The sequence below is a fragment of the Aythya marila genome, assembly GCF_965140915.1.
Source record: "Aythya marila genome assembly, chromosome: 2".
Classification (NCBI taxonomy): Eukaryota; Metazoa; Chordata; class Aves; order Anseriformes; family Anatidae; genus Aythya; species Aythya marila.
Window position 1 is genome coordinate 81,759,353 of NC_139043.1, and position 21,090 is coordinate 81,780,442.

The 21,090-nt window shown below is 44.4% G+C and overlaps 1 protein-coding gene across 1 annotated transcript; it reads left to right on the plus strand.

Moving 5' to 3' along the window:
• The first annotated feature begins 277 nt into the window (after positions 1–277).
• RIPK1 (receptor interacting serine/threonine kinase 1) lies at positions 278–21,090 on the plus strand. Its single transcript, XM_082755102.1, has 12 exons — positions 278–434; positions 2,792–2,995; positions 4,270–4,423; positions 4,909–5,046; positions 7,408–7,636; positions 8,778–8,927; positions 10,075–10,151; positions 12,856–12,946; positions 14,832–15,395; positions 16,415–16,483; positions 19,678–19,830; positions 20,184–21,090. The coding sequence occupies exons 2-12, from the start codon at positions 2,844–2,846 to the stop codon at positions 20,468–20,470; spliced, it is 2,064 nt and encodes a 687-aa protein (XP_082611228.1). The 5' UTR covers positions 278–434; positions 2,792–2,843; the 3' UTR covers positions 20,471–21,090.

A 21,090-nucleotide genomic window follows, 5' to 3' on the forward strand; every position in this document is an offset into this window, starting at 1 on the left:
GGAGTTAAATGACCCCCTCCGTGGGCACTGTGTTTCCTCCAGCTCTCCAGCAGCCTGGGGCCACACTTTCCAGCAGGACACCAGCTCCTGGACCGCTGCGTCCATCCCAATTCTCGACTTTGCCCTCCACTCTGGGAAGGCAAACTCAAGCTGAGGGCTGCCTCCCCACACAGATGTGCACCACAGCACCCTCAGGGCACCGTGAGGAGCAGAGCAATCCCCTGGGGCTGGAAGCATCGTGACAAATCCACCCCTAAGCACCACCACCACCGCCACCAGCAGCAGCAGCACCGCCGCCCAAGCCACCTCCTCCGCTTCCGAGCAGGCGCAGCAGCGGCGGGGCCGGGGCCGCTGGCGGAGCCGGGCGGGCCGAGAGCTGCTCCCACCGCCCTTGTGGGGGGCTCGGCCGGGACCAGAGGCGTCCCACGGCCACGGTGAGACACGGGGGGACCGGGGAAGGGGGAGCCGGGCCGGCCGCCCTCAGCCGCGGCCACCCCGCTGAGGGGGCCCCGGGCGAGGCGGAGCGCGGGAGCCGTGAGGGGGGCGGGCGGCGGCGAGCCCCGGCAGGCGGAACTGGGCGGCGGGGGAGGCTGAAATTTGGCCCCGGCAGTGCGGGGAAGGCTGAAATTTGGCTCTCTGGGTGCAAAAATCGTCTCCTTCGTGCCCCCGGAGTTGTGGCCGTGGGGTCGGGGGGTGCTGACAGCTCGAGGAGGGGCTGCGGGGAGCCGTCCCGCTTCTCCCTCCAGGCACCAGCCTCGGCGATTTCGCTTTTGCTTCCATTTTCCTGCCCCGTGCACCCCAATCTCAGCGGCTCCGGGCTCGGTGCCCGTTCATCCCCCGCTGCCATCCCCCTGCCACCACAAGCACAACCCCCCGTAGCGCACCTCGCTTTGAACGAAGCTCAGCATGCCAAAATTGCCACAGATAACACAACTTAGATCCAGTGCTTTAAAGGGAGACCCCAAAAATAAGAAGCGAGATGTTAGTCCGGGTCACATTAAGGTCTCATTGCTGAGTCCAGGCCTTTGTAGCGGTGACACCTACCCCACCAGCACAGCAGCTGGTGGCATTTCACCAAGAAAGCCAAAGAGACCGGCACCAGGAGCTGCTGGGGACACAAGGGCTCACCTGTGCGAGCAGCAGTGGGTGTTCGTGGCAGTATTTGACTAGCTGTAAAGCAATAAAAAATCTCCCATAATAAATGTTAGGCAGAGCTGAGCTTACCTTCTTAGTAAATGAACGCTGCCATGTCCTCAGTCCTGTGCTCTCGAGGCAGGCTAGCACCCCAGCAAAACAAAATCTGCATCCTTTCCAAGCCAGGAAAGCCAAATAAGAAAGCTTTTTTGACTTTTTAAAGCTTATTCTTCCCAGTTTCAGCTTGTCAGTATCGAACTGGCCAGCCAACATCCAGATCTGCACATTAGCATCTCTCTGCCCTCCAGCACGTGCTTTTTACAAACCCTTTCACTACTTCCTTACTTCCCAGCCTCCAAAAAGAGGCTGTAGTAACTGGGCTGTAGCTGATGTTCATAAAGACATTAAAAAGATCTTTGCAATTAGAGGTTTTAAGATACAGGTGCATAGTTGTTAGCAGTAAGTTGTTGGTCTGAAATATTTGGGAAGCCCTTTTTGACACTATTTAGAGAGCTCTTAACTACCTGAAGGAGCTAATCTACCACTGCTGACAGGGGCACTCGGGAATAATGCTTTTGTTATATCCATGTCATAACCACCCAAAAGAAATGGAGACTAAACAACTGCTGTAGTCTCTTATGAGTTTGCTTTTTGTCAGAAAACCTTTTCTTTCCACAATGTAAAGTGTTTAAGGTAAGAGTTCAGTGATAAAGAAGCAGAGCTAGCAGTTTGCACCTGTGCTAGCAATGCAGCTTGCTGATGCATGCCAAAGGCACAGGTTTGTGCAGCCTTCTTTTAAGGTTTTACCTCCTGAGGGAGGCGCCAGGCAAGAGAACACCACAGCTTTAACAAAAGAATAAAATTACTCTGGCATCCCCCAGGGATGATTTACCTACCCACTTCAAGGCTTCCCAAATTCATGGTGTTTTCCTGTTGATGTGTTTAGGAGTTACTGCAAGCCTTCATAATTTCTTCATCCCTTTTCTTTTTCTTTTTTTTTTTTTTTTTTGGGGGGGGGGGGGGGTGGGGGTAGAGTGTTGCCTCATTTCCCCACCACAGTCCTTCCCAGCTTAAGTTCAGGCAGCTGGGAAAATAATTTTCCCACTTTCACCCTCCAGAGAAACCATTTCCTTGTTTTAAGCTTCAAGCAAGCTCTTGAAAGCTGGACTTGCAAAGATGCCTAAAATGTAGCTTAGTTATACAAGTATCTAGGCACAGACAGACCCATGTTCAGGCAATTTAGAAAACGAGAACCTATTGGAATTGTTACATAGTGCCTGCCTTTGGAGCCGTGGCCCTTGTTTCTCTGGTTTTCATTTTTTCCAAGCATGAAGTATAAGGACAGTAACAACCTGCTGCATATTCTATGGATAAGAACCGTTTATTAACAGCACTTGGAGATCCTCAGATGAAGAAATGGTTTCACATCATTTTAACACGACTCTAGTGGGTAGACAGAATAAATCATTGTGATCTTTGGAACCGATCCTATGAGAGAAAAACAGCCTCTTTAGTTTCACACTGAGGCCCTTTGTAACACAGCTAGTTCGGAAGGGTCACGAGAGTAGATTCTAATGTCTCCCACCTTACATAGACACTTACTTAGTGGAACAGCTAAACGCAGAGTAATGACACTTGCTTTTCTTCCTTTATGCAGGTCCAGAAGCACTAGGATACTTCCTTTCGTTTAAGTTGCTAAGACTGCAAACATGTCACTGGATGACATCCACATGAGCACCCGGGATTTGCTTGAAAAACAACAGTTAGACGCTGGAGGATGTGGAACAATTTCTTTATGCTTTCACAGAAAACATGGATACGTAGTATTAAAAACCGTGTACACGGGACCCCAGCGCACTGAGTGAGTTACTGATCTTGGTTCTCATCTTTATATTTCAGTCTAAGGAAACCTCTGCATTCAATAGAGATAATTCTAAATACAAGATTATAATTTTAGATCTTTGGATCCTGAAGGTATTGTATGTGGGGAAAATGTTGTCAATACAGTACTAGCAGCTGTCCTGCAAGTTTTCATTTTCCCCTCATGAGCCAACTTCTCTAGAGTTTTAATTCATCATTGCAGTGAAGTTCCTCTTTTCTTTTGCAAGGTGAGCACTGCTGTGAATTGTTAGGGAGGGGAACCCTTACACACCTAGGTAAATTCAGCAACTCAGCAGACACCTTACTTGCAAACTTGCTGATCTATTTCCAATATAGCTGTCCAAATGTAGATGTTCACTAGGAAATAAACACACACGGGCCATCAGCAGGACTCCAACCCTATGTTTATAATACCAAGAATGTAAATTAAGCACACTGATTTAATTCAGGGATTGAATTAGCTGTGGAATTCAATGGATTCACATCACTTTCGAGCTCTACCACCTCACCATCACAACTATCCTAAAACTCTCCCTCGAGTCTTCCACTAGAGACAGACAAGAACCCATGTTCTTCTAGTTTGTGTTATGATAAATAAGTTAGGTTTTTATTTTGCCAGTGGAAAGCAATTCCAGTAGTTTGCAGACTTCACTGATGCTTGGGACAAACACAGTTAAAACAGATAAGCCTGCCAGGCCCTTAAGTATCTTATTCCTTAAAGTCTTGAATCAAAAGCCTTAAGCAAACTTCTAAATGAGCCTAAAGCAAACAGAACAACCACCTCCTCTAGCACTGCAGAGGAAGCGTGGGTAGATTCCCCTGCAATAAATCCATTTTGGAAGTGAACATGAACATCAGCCCTTCAGGAAAGAGGCCTGGGTAGTTTCCTGTACAAGAGGCAGCAGAGTGTGCCTTGATCCTCCTTGTGCAAAGGTTCTTCCAGCCCTGCCCTGCCCTGATCCCACCTCAGCTCAGGGATACGCCACCTTACGTGCACTTACAAAAAAACATGCTTATTCACTTTCTAAAAAGCATGCCTTAACATCAGGCTGTGCTAACAGTCATTGTAAAAGGCATTTGAGCAGAGAACATAGCCTAACATGAACAAGGCTGTACCAGTTTAAAACAACAGAAGTTATGGGTCATCTTAAAGTGGCTCTGGGGAGGCTGTCAGTTTGGGCCATGATTTTGGGTACGAATCCACAGCATTTTTGCTTTATCTAGCCTACGTTCAGTGTAATTGCTGTTTTGCAGATACAATGCTTCCCTCCTTGAAGAAGGCAGGATTATGCGCAAACTACAGCACGACCGTGTGGTAAAACTACTGGGTATAGTTTTGGAAGATGGAAATTACTCACTTGTGATGGAGTATGTGGACCGGGGGAACATGATGAAAGTGCTACAGAAGGTGAACAGCGAATTGCTTCATCCCTGATGCTCCTCCGAGTTGATAAGATGCTCAAAAGGGTCAGGATGTTGTTGCCGTCTCCAAAGGATGCAGTCATTTTAGTTTCTAATTCTTTCTGTATTAAGGGGCCAGTTTCACTCTGCCTTCTCTAGAGATGGCAGATTATAAAAGCAGAGGACAGCTATGGCTTTCCTGTGCATCACAGAGGAGGAGACCGCAGTTGTAGGTTCAGAGTTATGGGAGCGTATTTATAGAAATATTTCAAGACTCTGCTAAAAAAGAATGCTTTTGTAAATATGGAGAGACTCCGGAATTATATTAATGCAAGAATTTAGATCCGAGAAGGACCTTGGTTCTTTTTATTAGCCTGGCTTGAACAGAGGTACTCGGGGGCCTGAGAAACAAACTCGTTTAAAGACTGTTTTCTGATTTGATGGTTGTAGTAGCATTTTGTAATAGATGGCATTTCTTGTTCCTTATTTTAGCTCTCCATACCTTTGTCAGTGAAAGGCCGTTTTGTGCTGGAGATCATAGAAGGAATGCTTTATCTACATGAGCAAGGCTTAGTCCACAAAGACCTAAAACCAGAAAACATCCTTGTGGATGCAGACTTCCACATTAAGGTATGTGTAAGAAAGTAAATGGAGAATGCTGATGATTTGGGGTAAAGAACCCAGTTTGTTTGGTTTTGCTTAGTATTCCTGGATGGTGGATTAAATCCTCTGCAGTCCAGTGAGCTACTGCTAAGAGAGTGTTAGCAGTGGATCCCTGAAATATGATGACCTGTACAAGCTTTGCACCTGAGATTTGCATAATCTTCCTCCCATCTGTGGAAAAAAAAATCAGTAGGGGTATTAAAAAAGAAAGAATAATATTATTGAGAATTAGCGAACTACAAATAATGAAACAGCTATAAAGAAAAAACTAAGCCCACAGACTGAAACTAAATGTCTTAAAGATCATGCCTTTTGTCCTTTACTACAGTAATTTCTCCTCCTGCCTTTACTTCCTTCTTTTTATTCCATTCCTTCTTTTGTCTATTATCTTTTCCTCTTTTGTCTCCCTCTTTTTTCCTTTAGTCATCATATTTAAATGACAGCCAGCAGCTACAAAAAAAAAAAAAAAAAGGCAGCAGGAAGCTACTACAAAGAATGAGTTATAAGCCTGTTCCAAAGTCCTTCTATTAACTTCAATGGGCTTTTGGACCAAGACACATACATATAGAGCCTCCTGCTGAATAAACCTGAGTAGAATTTGCAGCAGTCCTCATCAAACGTCCTGGTCAAGGTGAGTTGCTGAAATGATCACCCCATTGCAATAGAAAAATACTGAATAAAATGCTGTGAAGAATATTCTATCACCTTTTGTTTCTCACGTGCACATTATTGAGAAGTAATTAGACAAGGTTAAGAAAGTAGAAAGCCACAGTGCAGCATGAGCAGCTTGCAGATGACGGATATAAGCGGTATTAGGTTTTGACCAAAACCGAAGACAAAACAAATAACAGCAACAAATCACCACTTCATTATCTGCCTTAATTGTAAATTGGTTGGTTTGGTGGTTTCAGCTTGCTTTTATGGACAGCAGCAAATTAGTCTGCCATCACACTGGAAGACAAACAGAATTGGAACACAGGATCAAATTCAGAATCAGATCAGGCTTCTTTAAGCAGTTGGATCAAAAGCCTCATGTAAGGCAGCTGTTGTGTGATCTATCTGCTCAAATGTGTCCAACAGTGCCAACACTTATAAGGGTAACCAGCTGTTCTATGAAACTGCAAATGTAGGAAGATGTAAATTGTATTTTCCTGTCACATTAGACCTCTCACTTTTAGACACGAACTCAGACTCCTGCTTTGTCAGCAGGTTGTAACTTGGAATCTCCTTTTCTTCTGAATATATCACCTCTACATTTGGCCAAAAGCATCAGAAGCTAAAGACCACCAACAAGCTAGTTAGAGGCAACGAGAGAGAGAGAGAAAAGAAGTGAGGCAATGTGTCACTCCAGTTGCATCTGGAGTGATTGGGTTACACAACTACACGAGTCTAACAGCTTTCTGCAGCCAGGAGAGGCAGTCCTGCTTTCTTCCACTTGTCTTCTCCTGTTTCCTTGCATCAGCACTGGTGCTAATTTGACCACCCTGCCCCAGTACAATTTAGGAAGCCAAACCAGCAGGTTACGATTTAAGTTTTTGGCAGTGCTACCCTTCTGCTGGAGAGCACTTGGTTGAGCAAGCTGGTTGAGTGCTTTGCTTTAGGTCTTCCTGGGTCAGATAAGGGTCAGTGCTGGAACAGGAGAAGCCAAGGGAGCACATGAGAGGCGGCTGTGCGAAAAGGAAGGAAGGATTACTTTCTTCACCACCAGCCATTAGTCTAACTGTTGTAAAACAGCACCCTTATGTTTCAGTAACATCCCCTTGTCAAGCACACAGTACCCAGATATGCTGGCTGTAACTTATTTCATGCTATCCTTTTCTGTGTTTCTTGCAGCATACACATCACAGAATTTTTGATCCTCTTCTTCGCCTTTTCTGTAGAAAGGTCTCAGGAGGTCACGTTAAATGGAATCAAAATGGAAAGGGCCTTGTAGGAGGAGGGGATACACACTCTTCTCATAGATTATTTCTGAACCTCAGCTGCTTCTTTTGTGGGTCTTCTGTTCTGCCATGAGTACCACAAAGCAGCTCTTGAACACCATTTTCGCTTCAAGCAAAAACAACCTTTTCCCCTTACATTGTGCCATTGCTCCATGTGGTGTTACGTTAATAATGAAGGTTCAGCCTAACCGTTCCCAGTTGGCAGTGATATTTTATTTAGGGGAAAAAAAAGGCAAACATTCTTTTCCTTTCTCCTAATGAAACTCTGCAAAAATACAATTTTCAGGTAAGTTACTACCTGCTATAGTTACAAAACCAAGCACTGCATGAAATACTTCTTTATCTACTTTCCATCACGGCACTGGCTCTGACACATCTCATTTTTCAGATTGCAGATCTTGGTGTTGCTTGCTTTAAGAACTGGAGCCGGCTGACCAAAGAAGAGACCACCCGACAGAAGAAAATCAAGAGCGCTTCCCAGAATAACGCTGGCACGCTTTTCTACATGGCCCCAGAGCACTTACGGAGTGTTAACGTAAAACCTGATGAGAAGTCAGATATTTACAGCTTTGGCATAGTAATCTGGGCGATTTTTGCTAACAAAGAGCCATATGAGCGTAAGTTACTTGCAAAAAGAACTGGATCACAAAATTAAGTTGGAAATGCTAAGTGTTTAAAGTTACAAAGTTAAGATTAGTGGATTATAACACTTATGCCCAAGAACAGCCCATGTTTGGCATCTGATGGCCACTTTTAAGTATTGGTTGCATCAGTCCTCTTAAGTGTGGTCAGGAACATCTCAGTTGTACTTGAAATGCGGGCACGAGTCCAAGTCTGAACAAAGTCTATTCACATCCACTTGGTTCATATGTAAACCTGCGTTTGGTTGTGGAAGTTGGACAAACCTTGGGCCGGCCGGGATGGCAACTTTGATGTATATGCTATTTGCTAACATGGGCTAGTCACATGTGCTTTTTTTCTTTTAAGGAGAATGTCCACACCGCCAGTTACTGCTTCTCAGCTGTGTGGTGCTAATTTCCTAACATGCATACACAGAACCATTAAGATTAGAACAGCCCTCCAAGATCACCTGGTGCAACCATCCCCCTACTTCCAAAGTCACCACTGATCCATGTCCCCAAGCACCACGTCCAACCTTTCCTTGAGCACCCCCGGGGACGATGACTTCACCTCCTCCCTGGGCAACCCATTCCAATGCCTGAGTGCTCTTTCTGAGAAGAAATGTCTCCTCATTTCCAACCTAAACCTCCCCTGGTGCAACCTGAGGCCATTCCCTCTTGTCCTAAATGTCCTACATGGACTCCTACATAAAAGTAGGAGCAGACCATGGAATTCCAGAGTAACTTGTGTTTGCTGTTTTGAATGGATTCATTTTTGCTAGCTGGCTAAACACTGCCTATGTGGCAATCTTTGTGTTCTGACCTAATACAGAGCATAACTGAGATTCAGTTCTAGAAATCTACATCTGTCACCCTTACTCGCACAGAGCATGTCTTATGCATAAAAAGAAATCTATTAGTCTTAAAATAAATCTCTAATGTATTGTAATTAAGGCCCTGGATTCACATTCACAAATGTGAGAGATTTGTGTCTAACTCAGGCGTCTTTCTTTGAAACATTTACATATCCAGAAATACACAGGCTGCTGCTTCACTATTCCTTTTACCTACAGAGATGTGACTTCTGGGGATAGCAAAATAGGTGGTTACAATCTGATACAAAATGTTAATTTTTCAGACGGTATAAATGAAGCTCAGATTTGCTTCGGCATCATGAATGGAAATAGACCGGACATAGAAGAGATCATCGAGAAATGTCCAATGGAGATTATTGACTTAATGAAACAATGCTGGGAGCAAGAGGCAGAGAAACGGCCTACCTTTGCAGGTAAGACATTGCTTTGGGATTATTTTTGTTACATAGTTCATAATGCAGCAAAACAAACTTGAGTGTTTTCTTCTTGATATAGCTTTATTTTCAAAGCAAAAATTGATATCAGCTTACATGCCCAGTAAAGTCTGTTCCCTGTAAAATTAGCATCTTGTCCAACATGTACAAATTTGAGGATCACTAGTGACTGAATGGAGCTAAGACACTTTATGCATGACGATAATTTCTCTTTGACAATGTATTACCTTCCTTCTGAAGCTTGCAAAAAATAAAAAAAAGCTGATAGGATGGAACATAGTACATCTTGGGTACAACTGAGAAAATATCCCATCAAAAATTGCTTCAAAAGCTGTCCCAGATTAGCCTGCCATTAGCAACGCAACAGCTTGTGACTAATCATCCTTTTGTGTGTCAGATCCCAAAACAATCAAAGTATGTGAAAGTCTGGACTGAATGGTCCGGGGAAGGAGACTAAGAGCACTCATCAAATATAAGCCAATGTTCCTTATCACCTTTTGCCCTTTCTCTCTGCCTCAGTTGTAGTCCCAAAAAAAAAAAAAAAAAGAAAAATGACATATGACAGGAAACAGAGATTTTGACTTAGAACAAGGGCTCCAAGAGCTTTGTATACAGCAGGTCAATATTCCTAGGACATGTGTATACCAGGAGGAACAAATCAACTATTTCCATATGTAACCTGCAATTATCTACTGCTAACAGTTTTGTGGTTGTGCTGGGTGTCTCGGTTTGTTTTTCCCTTAAGCAAAACGCTAATATTTACCTTGTTAATAGATTTTCAGTAATTCCATCTTTAGCAGAGGTAGGGCAGCTGCTTATTAAATACCTGAATACAACTGAATGTATTCTATTTCTTAAAACATGGTATTTTGTCTTTTGGCCAGTCAAGTCCAGGGCAGGTGCTGTCAGTCACAGGTCATAAGCAGAGCACTTTCACCCAAAAAACCAATATGACAAAAAAAAAAAATCATCATGTGAACATAGATTTCAAGTGTGTGTGTCATTTTCCCATTGGTATTTCTGACGTGATAGAAGCCTTTATTCAACCCTTCTCCATCAAAATCGTTGACAGTATAAATCACTTTCCATTGAAAACCACTTTCACCTAGTTCTCTTCTTTTTACAGAAATTAGTAAAACATACAAGCCATTCTACTATCAAAATATAGGAAAAAATATTGAAGAAGATCTGAAGAAGATAAAAGTGAGTAACGTCCTAAATATTTCAAAGTGCCAGTTTCCTAACATCCCTGTGCCTCATCCCCAGTTATGGCCAGATTCTGCCACGCTCTCATCATCCCTGATGAACCTGATTTCCTTCTGTGATAAACTGGATGGGGCTGTGAATGAGGGGAGAGCAGCGTATGGCATTTACCCGAACTTTAGGAAGATTTTCAACACTGTCTCCTGAAATATTCTTGTGTCCAAGTTCAGATGTTACCATCTGGATGGGTAGACAACCAGATGGGTTAAAAATGGGTTGGATGGTGAGGCTCAGAGGGCAGTGGCTAATGGGTCCTGCTTCACATCAGCCAGTCACTATCCTTAGAGGTTTTTCAGGACACAGCTGGACAAAGTCCAGGAAGTCTCATTGATAGAATTAAATATTATTCCCAGAGATTCAAAAGTAATAGAATCTGAATTAGAGTAAGAATAAAAACTCTGTACATTCATGCTAGTGTTTTTTTTTTTTTTCTTTCTTTTTTTTTTTTTTTTTTTTTTTTAAGGCATGTAATTTTGTGTTGCGTTCAGGCAGCATGGAGTGATTCCTAGCCTGCTTGAGACCAGGAGCAATACCACAGCAAGAAAATTAATGCCCCCTGGTTTTAGCTGAAATCAGTTATTTTTCCTTTGTATTTAAGTTGGTCTCTCTTCCTTTTCTGGCTTTATGTTTACAACTTACAATACAAAGAATGATTTCTGGACTGAGAAATAAGAGAATGAGAACTTCTTGAATATTGGTTGATTACAGAATCTTTTTATCACAGATTTTATCAATTCACTTGATTTAGTAGTACTGACAGCTATCAGTGAGGACTCCTAGAACTAGGGTTTAATCTTGGCAGTAAAATGAGGCTCAGACTCATGACATATATCCAGTTATTTTAACAAAAAACAACTTCCTTTGTGAAACCATTCGTTTACAGTTTTGGTTTTTTAAAGTGCTTCCTTCTATCAACAAGTCCTTAATTGTGGAAATGAAAGGTTCTGGTTTAGAGAACACGTGGTAATTATGAAGCACAGTCAACTGTTCAACAAAATGATACAACTTTGCAAAATTAAATTCATTGGACAAATCTCCTGAACTGATCTGACTGAACTAACTCATGATGTGAACTACATGTCCAATTTATGACAGCGGCCCCAAATCAGGATTAGTGCCAATTACACTGGCTACATTAGCTCTCTGCAGATATTCCTCCTGCATCAGAGGGGCCAAAGGACTATGTAGAAATTGGGTTATGAGTCTCAGGAAGGAAAGCATCCCTTCATATCAGACCACACAGGTGAGGGGCACAGAACCTGAATAGCATCCAAGCAAGTCTGTGGTGAGCTGCTAGTACAGCTTCATTAAGAACATGAGTTGGAGGGTTTGGGGGAAAGCGTTTTTCCACTCTACACTAGTGATGGTGGAAGCAAGAGCCTACAGCCCCCTAACTAAAAGGGCCACAGAATCCCAGAGTGGTTGAGGTTGGAAGGGACAGCTGGAGAGCATTTGGTCCAGCCCCCTGCTCAAACAGGCCCCACATCCTTTTCTGCAAAGCTGCTTTCCAGCCAGCCAGCTAGCTACCAGTAGGTGTTGGTACATGAGGTTGTTCCTCCCCAGGTGCACAACTTACCCCCAGCTTCATTGAGCTTCATGAGATTCCTGTCAGCCAGTTTCTCCAACCTCTTGAGGTCCCTCTGGATGATGGTTTTGAACCTAGTATCAATGCCTGGGGTACACGGCTATTCAGTTACTCAAGTAAAATCTAAGTACCTAAGTTGTAATGAGATTTAGAACGTCGTCTGTTGCTTTGGAAAGAAAATAAAACTGTGGGAAGAGATTAGTGGTTGTCAGTTTTTAATCTGACAACGTACTTCTTGGGTTTAACTTTCATTAGAAAATAAAAGGCATCTTAAAAAAATATTTTACTAGTAAGATGCACTAAGAGAAAGTGAGAAATCATTTTTCTAGGTAAAAAAAAAAAAAAAAGAAAAAAAAATTATTTCCAGTGAAGTCTGAGTAACGGGAACATCAGAAGAGTAGAACAGGAGTGGATTTTGCCTGCACTCTAGCATAGCTGAGGATTTGCAGAGGAGAAATTGTACTGTATCTTTCGGAATATATCCTCTGAACTCCTTATTCCTGATACTCTCAGGAACAGTAAAAAAAAAAAAAAAAAAAAAAAAAAGTAGAAGTCAGTGTGGCCATACGTGAATGTAACCCTCCATCCTGCCTCTTTCCTGTAGATGAATATGCTTGCTATACAGGGATCCAGAAAAGAGGGTGCCTATTTGCTACCTTTACCTCAGCACCCTCCTCTCCCTGAGACTGTTTGCAGAAAGGCTAGCTATTAAGCCCAAGACAGACAATCCACAACCACTCCGTATGGATTAAGCTCATACTCACATAGGTAAGGGCTTGGCCGACTCAGAGTGTCACATCCTGCAGCTGCATTACAGTTCTTCCTCCCTTCACTGAAGATAAGGTGTTAAGATAAGGTTTTTCCCATCTGTAGCAAAACTGTGGATATTTTCTGCTAGGCTGTGCTCTCTGTTAAGGGCTTGGCATCTCTCCCCACAGACTCATGGAATCTGTTCACCCAGGTCTCTGTACTGCACACATGTGCTGTTCCCTACCCTACAGGTACTCCCTTTGATTAAGCTTGCACCTATAATTTGCTTGTATGTTCTTTTACATGTAGAAAGTGTGGCCTGAGCCAAACGAATTGCTGCAGAGGATGCAATCCCTTCAGATAGATGCTGTAGCAGAAGATCCCAGTAATGGTCAAATAGGTAAGTGTTCCAGGTCACTTCCTAGCCTAACATCATGCCGTGTGCTCTGCTGAAGATAAAATTGGGTCCACGTACGATGTAAGTAATCTTACCATTAAGTGGTTATGGAGAGATTCAATTATGCAGCACTTCAGAGAGAACTGTAATCACTGCAAAGATTAAATTTGCTCCCAGGCTCCCCAAAGTCATATTCACTCTTACAGAATTTTCAGCATCTTCAGTTTGAAACCTTTTCCTTTTTTTTTTTTTTTTTGGCTGGCTTGTGCTTCTCACTTCCATGCTAGAAAATGTATTTAACATTAACATTTTTCAATGGTCAATTTGGTAATTACTTTTCATAGTTGCTCTTTCTTCCCATCCCTTTAACAAACTTAATGCTTGTTTGATAGGCTTCAGTTCCACAAATTTTCCTTTTTCCCAGTCCAACCTTTCTTACAAATGATCTGAATACTAGCAGGACACGTAATTATAAGACACTGCTTTCTTTATGACCTTGCTGTCCCTGAGTCTACTCAAGGAGCACTAATAGATAAGTTCTCTCCTTTCTCTGGTATTTTCTGTCAAATCTGGGATAAGTTGCATGTTTCACGGAGCTATCTCACTAACACGTTATGACATATTTACTTGTGTGGTAGCATACTTGGAATTGGTTTACCAATGTATCTTAATGGCAAGGGAAATAAGATCGTATTTGCAGCACTGATTTATAAGCAACAATATAAAATTGAGTAGAAAGAAAAACTGATTTTGCTCACACAATTTAAAGACAATATTAAACTAATAATTTTGAACTGTAACATGCAACCAATCAATCTTCCCCAAGGTTAGGCTTGCCATAACAGATCTTTAGGACCAATGGATTGAGTAGGGCAGCCCTATTGCTATATTTTTTAGTTAGTATAGTTACATCCCTAGCATGAATAATCACATACAAACACAGATTACAGATGCTTTTAAGTATAGAAGGTTTTAGTGTGAATTCCCTAGTTCACAAAACCCTAGTTCACTGACATAACCTGAGCTAACAAGAAGCACATGTAGTTTATTCCAAGCTTGCAGTGCTCTGTGCAAGTGTGTGCTTTGGGCAGCGCACAACATTTCCTAGACAAACGTGAAGCTTTGAGAACTTGAAGCAATTAACTATAGCCCTGCCCTTAAAAAACACAAGGACAAGAAGTAACGTGCAAAATTTTACATTTTTGTCTAGTCTGTTGCAGTACAACAATTAGAATTGGTGTACTCAGTCCCGAATTAGACTGAGTAGTTCATCACCACTCAGTCTAATTCAGGACTGAAGGAGAGCTGCCTTCGATAGCAAGAATGAGTTTGCAAGATGACAGACTATTTTCGCTGGTAGGCGTTACTTGTAAAAATGCGTTCTTGGAGCCTATGAAGAACCAACTAGACAAAATAAAAAAGGATTAATCCTGAAATACCCAGAGGGGATTTTTGCGTAATCACTTGCAGATGTGACCTTAGTGACAAATTATTTATGCTTTATGAAGTAATACCAATTACAGTGGGTCCTATTTTCCATCTTGTTATACTCTAGTCTTGCACTGATCAAATACCAGCTGATACAGTGAGGACTCGGTTGGAAATCAGACGCTACAAAAACCTCCAGGAATTTCTTATTTCAGTGGTTGAGAAGCTGGTGTCAATATAAGCAGAGTAACACAGTGAGTCCAGATGCCTCTCTCCTAGATACAACTCCGTAATACTTCCCACTAAAGGCATTATATAAAGCAGTTTATGCTGGAAGTGATGCTGCATTTTCACCTTTTATGAATTACCGTAACATTAAAAATACATCCTAGTGTCATCACAACAGGTTATACCCTTGCCTTAGGACATGTCTCAAATATTTAATTTTCCTCCCTTTCAGATCAGCCTAATTCTCTACACAGCTCCCAGGGCCCCGTGACCAGCGAGGTTAACGAAGCCCAGTTTGCTGCCTCCTCTGAGAACCAGCCTGTTGAGAGCTGCGAGACCTCGTTTACGTCCCCTGACAATCTAGAAAGAAAACTCCAGCGGGAATACAACTACCACATACACGGCAGCTGGATGGATAAGCCAGGCGTAGCAGGAGTTCCCCACGTGGTATACACCCCTGAAATGAGAGAGGAAGAAAGGAGACGAAGAGTTTCCCACGATCCGTTTGCAAAGATGTTTTCTGCTCCTCAGCAGAGCGAACTGTACCCAAGAGCTGAAAACACGGGATCAAACACTAATCCTTATTTTTGGCCACAAGCACCCGCAACGCCAGCACGGGGAAATTTTGATATTTTTTATGGGCCAAACCCTAAAAATCTCCTACCAGGAAACCCAGAGGATCCACAATCAGCCGGTACCTTTAGCCTGAGCAAAACTCCTGTGCCTGAATCTGGCACAAGCCTGCATTCACAGATCAACATAAACAGGTATCCAAAGACTGCAGACACAGACACAGGTGAGAGTCCCCCTCCTCACAACTCCTGGGTTCCTGAAAACACAATTTTTCTTCTAAAAATGACGTGGCAAAGATGGTTTTGTAGTTTGTGCAACACCTGCTTATTGCTACCAGCTTATCTGTGTGATAAAGGTTCTCTGTTTACTTGAAATGCCTCCAGGTTGCTAAAATGCTCCAGTTTTGACTTCATTTTGCTTGATTTCACTGATCTCAGGCTGTTCACTTCAACTGAATCATTTCTAAGCCATCAGTACGATAGAGAAGCATCAGACCCAATGCCTAACTCTTCAGCTACCAACTTAACAACAGACAACAGATAATGCTGCAGCTGCTGCCAAAGCCAAGAACTAATCACACTAGAAAAGCAAAGAAATACTTCTGACTCACCGAATGTAACACTCATACCATAGGCTGCATGTGCAAAAAAAAAAAAAAAGAATGTTTTCTCATATATTTGTAGCATTTAAGAAAATATATATTTTTAAAAAGCTTGATTTGCAGGAAGTTAAGGGACTCCTGAGTTCAGGGAGCCAAAAAGGAGCTAAGGCTCTTGACTGGTTTCTCCAGAGAGCTGTACCGGGTGCTAATGGGGAACTTCTCTTAGTGTTTGCTAGTGAGCTGTGGAGTAGAAAGGTACAGAGGCAATGGGAACTTCTTGGTTTGGAATCTGCAGATTTGAATACCTGATAGGAGGCAGCAAAATCCATAACTATGTTGTGATCCTACACTGCCATCTCAGAGCCAGGTGGTCAAACACCCCCGTGGAATCCCATGCTCCTCACTGGGATCCAAGGATTTTTTTCATTACAGTTATTAGTCCCTGAGCAAAATCATGATAAGGGTGGTGCTTTAACTAGAGCTATTCAAGGAGGTGCAGTCCTGCTCAGTAAAAAAACCTTCTTGTCTTTTTGTGCTTCAGAGCACTAAGCACTCAGACAATTCCAAACGTTGCAGTCACGTTCAAGTTCTTGTGCTTTTTTATGTATATAATGATTTTGGCATTTTCACCATCTGTTTAGGCAACGACTGCACTTCTTTCTCAAGGGGAACTTTCACGTATTATCCTCCCGTACCTCAGTTACCCAGAGGTAAGTGCTGCAGCCTTTATCTGTCTTGGTAACCACCAGGGTAGGCATTGCATCCTGACTAACAAGGAGAAAAAAAAAAATCAGGATCTTGAAATAATTTATTATTGCTTTATATCTCTAAATGTAAGAGAAGTTGTCACACGCCAAGGTGGTGGGCTCCAGGGCAGGTGCATTGCCACAGTGTAGCCAGGGGTTGTTGTGTGCAGGGGCATTCCTGCATGGAGGCAGCCTCTGGGAGCCTCCTTTGGGCCCCTCGCTACAAGAAGGACATCGAGGTGCTTGAGCGGGTGCAGAGAAGGGCGACGAAGCTGGTGAGGGGCCTGGAGAACAAGTCCTACGAGGAGCGGCTGAGGGAGCTGGGCTTGTTCAGCCTGGAGAAGAGGAGGCTCAGGGGCGACCTTATCGCTCTTTTTAGGTACCTCAAGGGAGGCTGTAGCGAGGTGGGGGTTGGCCTGTTCTCCCACGTGCCTGGTGACAGGACGAGGGGGAATGGGCTTAAGTTGAGCCAGGGGAGTTTTAGGCTAGATGTTAGGAAGAACTTCTTCACTGAAAGGGTTGTGAGGCATTGGAACAGGCTGCCCAGGGAAGTGGTGGAGTCACCATCCTTGGAAGTCTTCAAAAGACGTTTAGATGTAGAGCTTAGGGAAATGATTTAGTGGAGGGCTGTTAGCGTTAGGTCAGAGGTTGGACTCCATGATCTTGAGGTCTCTTCCAACCTAGACAAGTCGGTGATTGTCAGCACCCAGCAGCCCTTCCGAGGGTGGCTGACGAGGCTGGGGTGGGGCCAGGAGCAGCAGCAGCCACTCCCACATCCACGAGCTGCCCCAGGGCGGGAGCTGAGCAAGCCAGTCGCAATGCGGCAGGCAGGGAGTGGCACAGCAGCGCGCGCGGGAAACTCGGAAGGCGGGACACCTTATTCTCTTCTGCGAGCACCCACAGAAGGAGCCTTCCGCTGAAACCAGAATGTTTTTCACCTGCTGCATCTGCTGCATCTGCCGAGATGATGCTGAAACCCAAGTGGAGCCTCCCCAGGCGGATGCCTCCCCCCAAACAGACCTCCCAAGCGCCGAAGGAGCTGCCCAGGACCTCGGTTCCAGGGAACAGCAGGATCTGGAAGCCCCCCGAGGGCCTGAAGGCAGAGGTGGGTGTCAAGGACACATGAATTCCCAGCTGGGTGAGCTTTTAAAGCAGATGGCTCTGCTACTGATGGCTCTGCTACTGGAGAAGCTCAACATACAGCATAGCATCCAGGAATCTCATCAGGAGACCGACGAGCTGCATTACACTCAACACGTGTCAGTGCAACAGCAGCACCTTGAGGCCGGGCAAGGAGAAGGTAAGTTTGCTTCCAGCCCTGACTGACTCACAGGACAGGGGAGAACAGACCCTCATCTCTGCTCAAAGTAGGAATCCTCATTTCCCCCTTACTCCTGAAGGGCTTCTGCACAACAGATGTGATGCTCTAGGGCTGGTAGAAACCTCGGAAAGGGCAGCTGTACAGAGCTGGCCCAGTAACCACCGGCATCAGATCCAGCGCCTCAAAGAAGGCACAAAGGGGTGTTAGCAATCGGAGACTCCTTGCTGAGAGGCACTGAGGCCACCCAGCCTCTCCAGAGAGGTTTGCTGCCTGCCTGGGGTCCGCAGGCCTTTGTGATGTTACGAAGAGGCTACACCAAGCCTGGTGGGGCCAGAAGACTGCCCCCCAGCCCTGCTCCTTCATGAGAGGGCAAATGAGGCTGCAACAGACTCCAGAATATCAAGAGGAGCTTCATGTCCCTTGGAAAGGTGCTGAGGGGATCGGGAGTGCAAGTAGTGCTCTCCTCTATCCTCCCAGTTGGTGACTGGGACCCAAGGAGATGAAGATGAATGGACCAAGTGAATGAATGAATGGCTGCGTGGCCGGCACCGTGCTCAAAGTTTGGGGTCCTACAATCTTGGATGCACTTTAGAGAGACCAGGAATGATGAGACAGGACAGGGCATGCCCAAACAGGTGGGGCAAGCGTGCTGGGCAGCAAGCTGGCTGGGCTTGCGAGCAGGGCTTCACACAAGATTCAGCAGGGGAAGGGGATGCACCTCTGAGTGATGGAAGCCAACCTGGGAACAGCGTCACTTCAGGAAGCAAGGGGGAAATCCTTGTGGGCTGTCCCAAAGGGTTCCTCTGAAGAGGTGATGTGACTGGTAACCCAGCTGAAGAGCCTCTACACCAATGCACCTGGCAAAGGAAACGAGCTGGAGGAGTTGGAAGCCGCGCTGCAATTTGAAACCTGTGAGCTAATTGTTGTCATGGACACGTGCTGGGGTGGATCACATCAGCAGGACACCAGGAGAGCTGGAATAGCTGGCTGTGGGCTTTGCAGAAGAGCAGGCAGGGAAGGAGGGGCAGGGGTGTTGCCTTTAGTGTTAGGGAAGGGATTGATTGCAAAAAGCCGCCTCTGAGAAACAGCCCCAGACAGGCTGAGAGCCTGCGGGTGAAAGACCTCGTGGATGGGATCCCCTGGGACACCGTGCTGAAGGAGAAAGGAGCTGAACAGAGCTGGCAGCCCCTGAAGGATGCTTTGCTTAGAGCACACGACTCTCCATCCCCCTCTGTGAGACAGTGAGCAGGGAGGGGAGGAAACCAGGATGGCTGAGCAAGGACCTGGTGCTCAGACTGAGGTGCAAGAAGGAAACACACAAGCAGTGGAAACAGGGACATGTGGCCTGGGAAGAGCACAGGGCTGCAGCCAGGATGTGCAGGGATGGGACTGAGCTTGGCAATGGACGCAAAGCGTAACAGGAAGGGATTCCACAGGTACATTGGCCAGAAGAGAAAGACCAAGGTACAGGCTGCCCAGAGGAGCTGTGGCTGCCCCATCCCTGGAGGTGCTCAAGGCCAGGCTGGATGGGGCTGTGGGCAACCTGGTCTGGTGGGAGGTGTCCCTGCCCATGGCAGATGATCTTCAAGGTCCCTTCCAACCCGGCAGGTATGGCTTGGTTATGGTGCTTTGCCATGGCAAAGAGTAGGATTGGCTTTCACTAAAGCTCAGCATCCCTCTGCATAATGGCAGCATGCTCACAGTTTCCAGTAAGTACATGGAACATTTAATCATTTCCCTGAACAGCAGAACCTTCCTCCTCACCCTTCGTGTTACTTCCTGACCTTTTGAACCACATGCAATTGTTTACAAAATTGTTTTAACTTCTCTCACACAGAAGATTCAATCAAATACAGCATAACTAACAGCTCCGGAATCCAGATCGGGTCCTACAATCACATGAAGATTGAAGAGCAGAACCAACACATCAGCACCTCTCCTGTTACTACAGAAACATCTTACAGTTACTATGAATCACAGGGTATATTTGGTAAGAGAAACATCTCGGTTGATTATCCCCTCGTAGTTATCTCTGAATCATTCGTTTTGGAAGCGATGAAAGCAGTACAACTTTCTCCCTCTGCAGCTTGAAAAAATAACCGTCTAGATCCTTTACTGTGTTGAAACTACATCAGCACAGTACTTTGGAGGGTATAAAGCAAGTAAAGGCTTGTGGCAATACTGTTCTGCAATACCACCTACCTCCTTTGTCCTGTAGTTTCATGACATGCCAGATGCCAGTGGCGTGATGCAGATGCTACAAATAAGTTGGGAAGGGCAGTTGAGATGGCGAGGGGAGTAGAAAATACATTTATGCCCTTTTTTTTTCCCCCCCTCCTTCAGACAACAACACTGTCCTGACCGACAACCATCTGAACCTGGTGAGAGAAAAGTTGGCCAGACAGTGGAAGCACTGTGCTCGTAAACTGGGCTTCTCCGATCCCGAGATCGATGAAATCGATCACGACTACGAACGAGATGGACTGAAGGAAAAAGTTTACCAAATGCTGCTTAAGTGGGGCATGAGGGAAGGCTCCAAAGGTGCTACAGTTGGAAAGCTTGCCAAAGCCCTCTTCGGCTGCCAAAGACTGGATCTCCTTACTAGTTTGATGCAAATGAACGAGGAATAAGTTGACTGAGAACCAGGGGAAAAAGTGAGGCTATTTTTTCCTGAAGACTTTGCAATAACAAATAGCTCCAAACAGATTTGGAAGCTTTTTGCACAGACTTTTCCTTTTGGAACAGACTTTTCTGCCAAGCAGTTTTCAGCGAATACCTCCTGTAACTCACAAAGTTGCTGTCAAGATAATTAGGTCTTGCCAGTGATAAAATTTTCCTTCATGGAATTTTGAAACAAATAATCATGCCAGTTCAAAATAAACAGTAATACCAATCCAAGGAAAATGCATTATACAAAATTCCTAGTCTGTCTTGAAACACGATGGTACCTTTGTTCCGTTCTGAAGAGCGTGCGTTATTTCAGCAAAGCTTATGCATCAGTTATGAATGTGGAAGACAGACTCACTTTTTGAAAGACTTGGACAGAAAGCAAAATCAACTCTTAAAATTTTTAAATCTTAAAAAACTTCAACAGGCCTACTACTTCTAATTGCTCTAAGTAAACGTGTTATTATTTTAAAGTCTTTTAAGTCTTTATTTTAAAGTCTTTTAATAATGTTCATTAAATGTATATGTCTAGAACTATGCTGAACAGTAGTGTGAATAAAAGCAAAAAATGATTTTTGGTTGA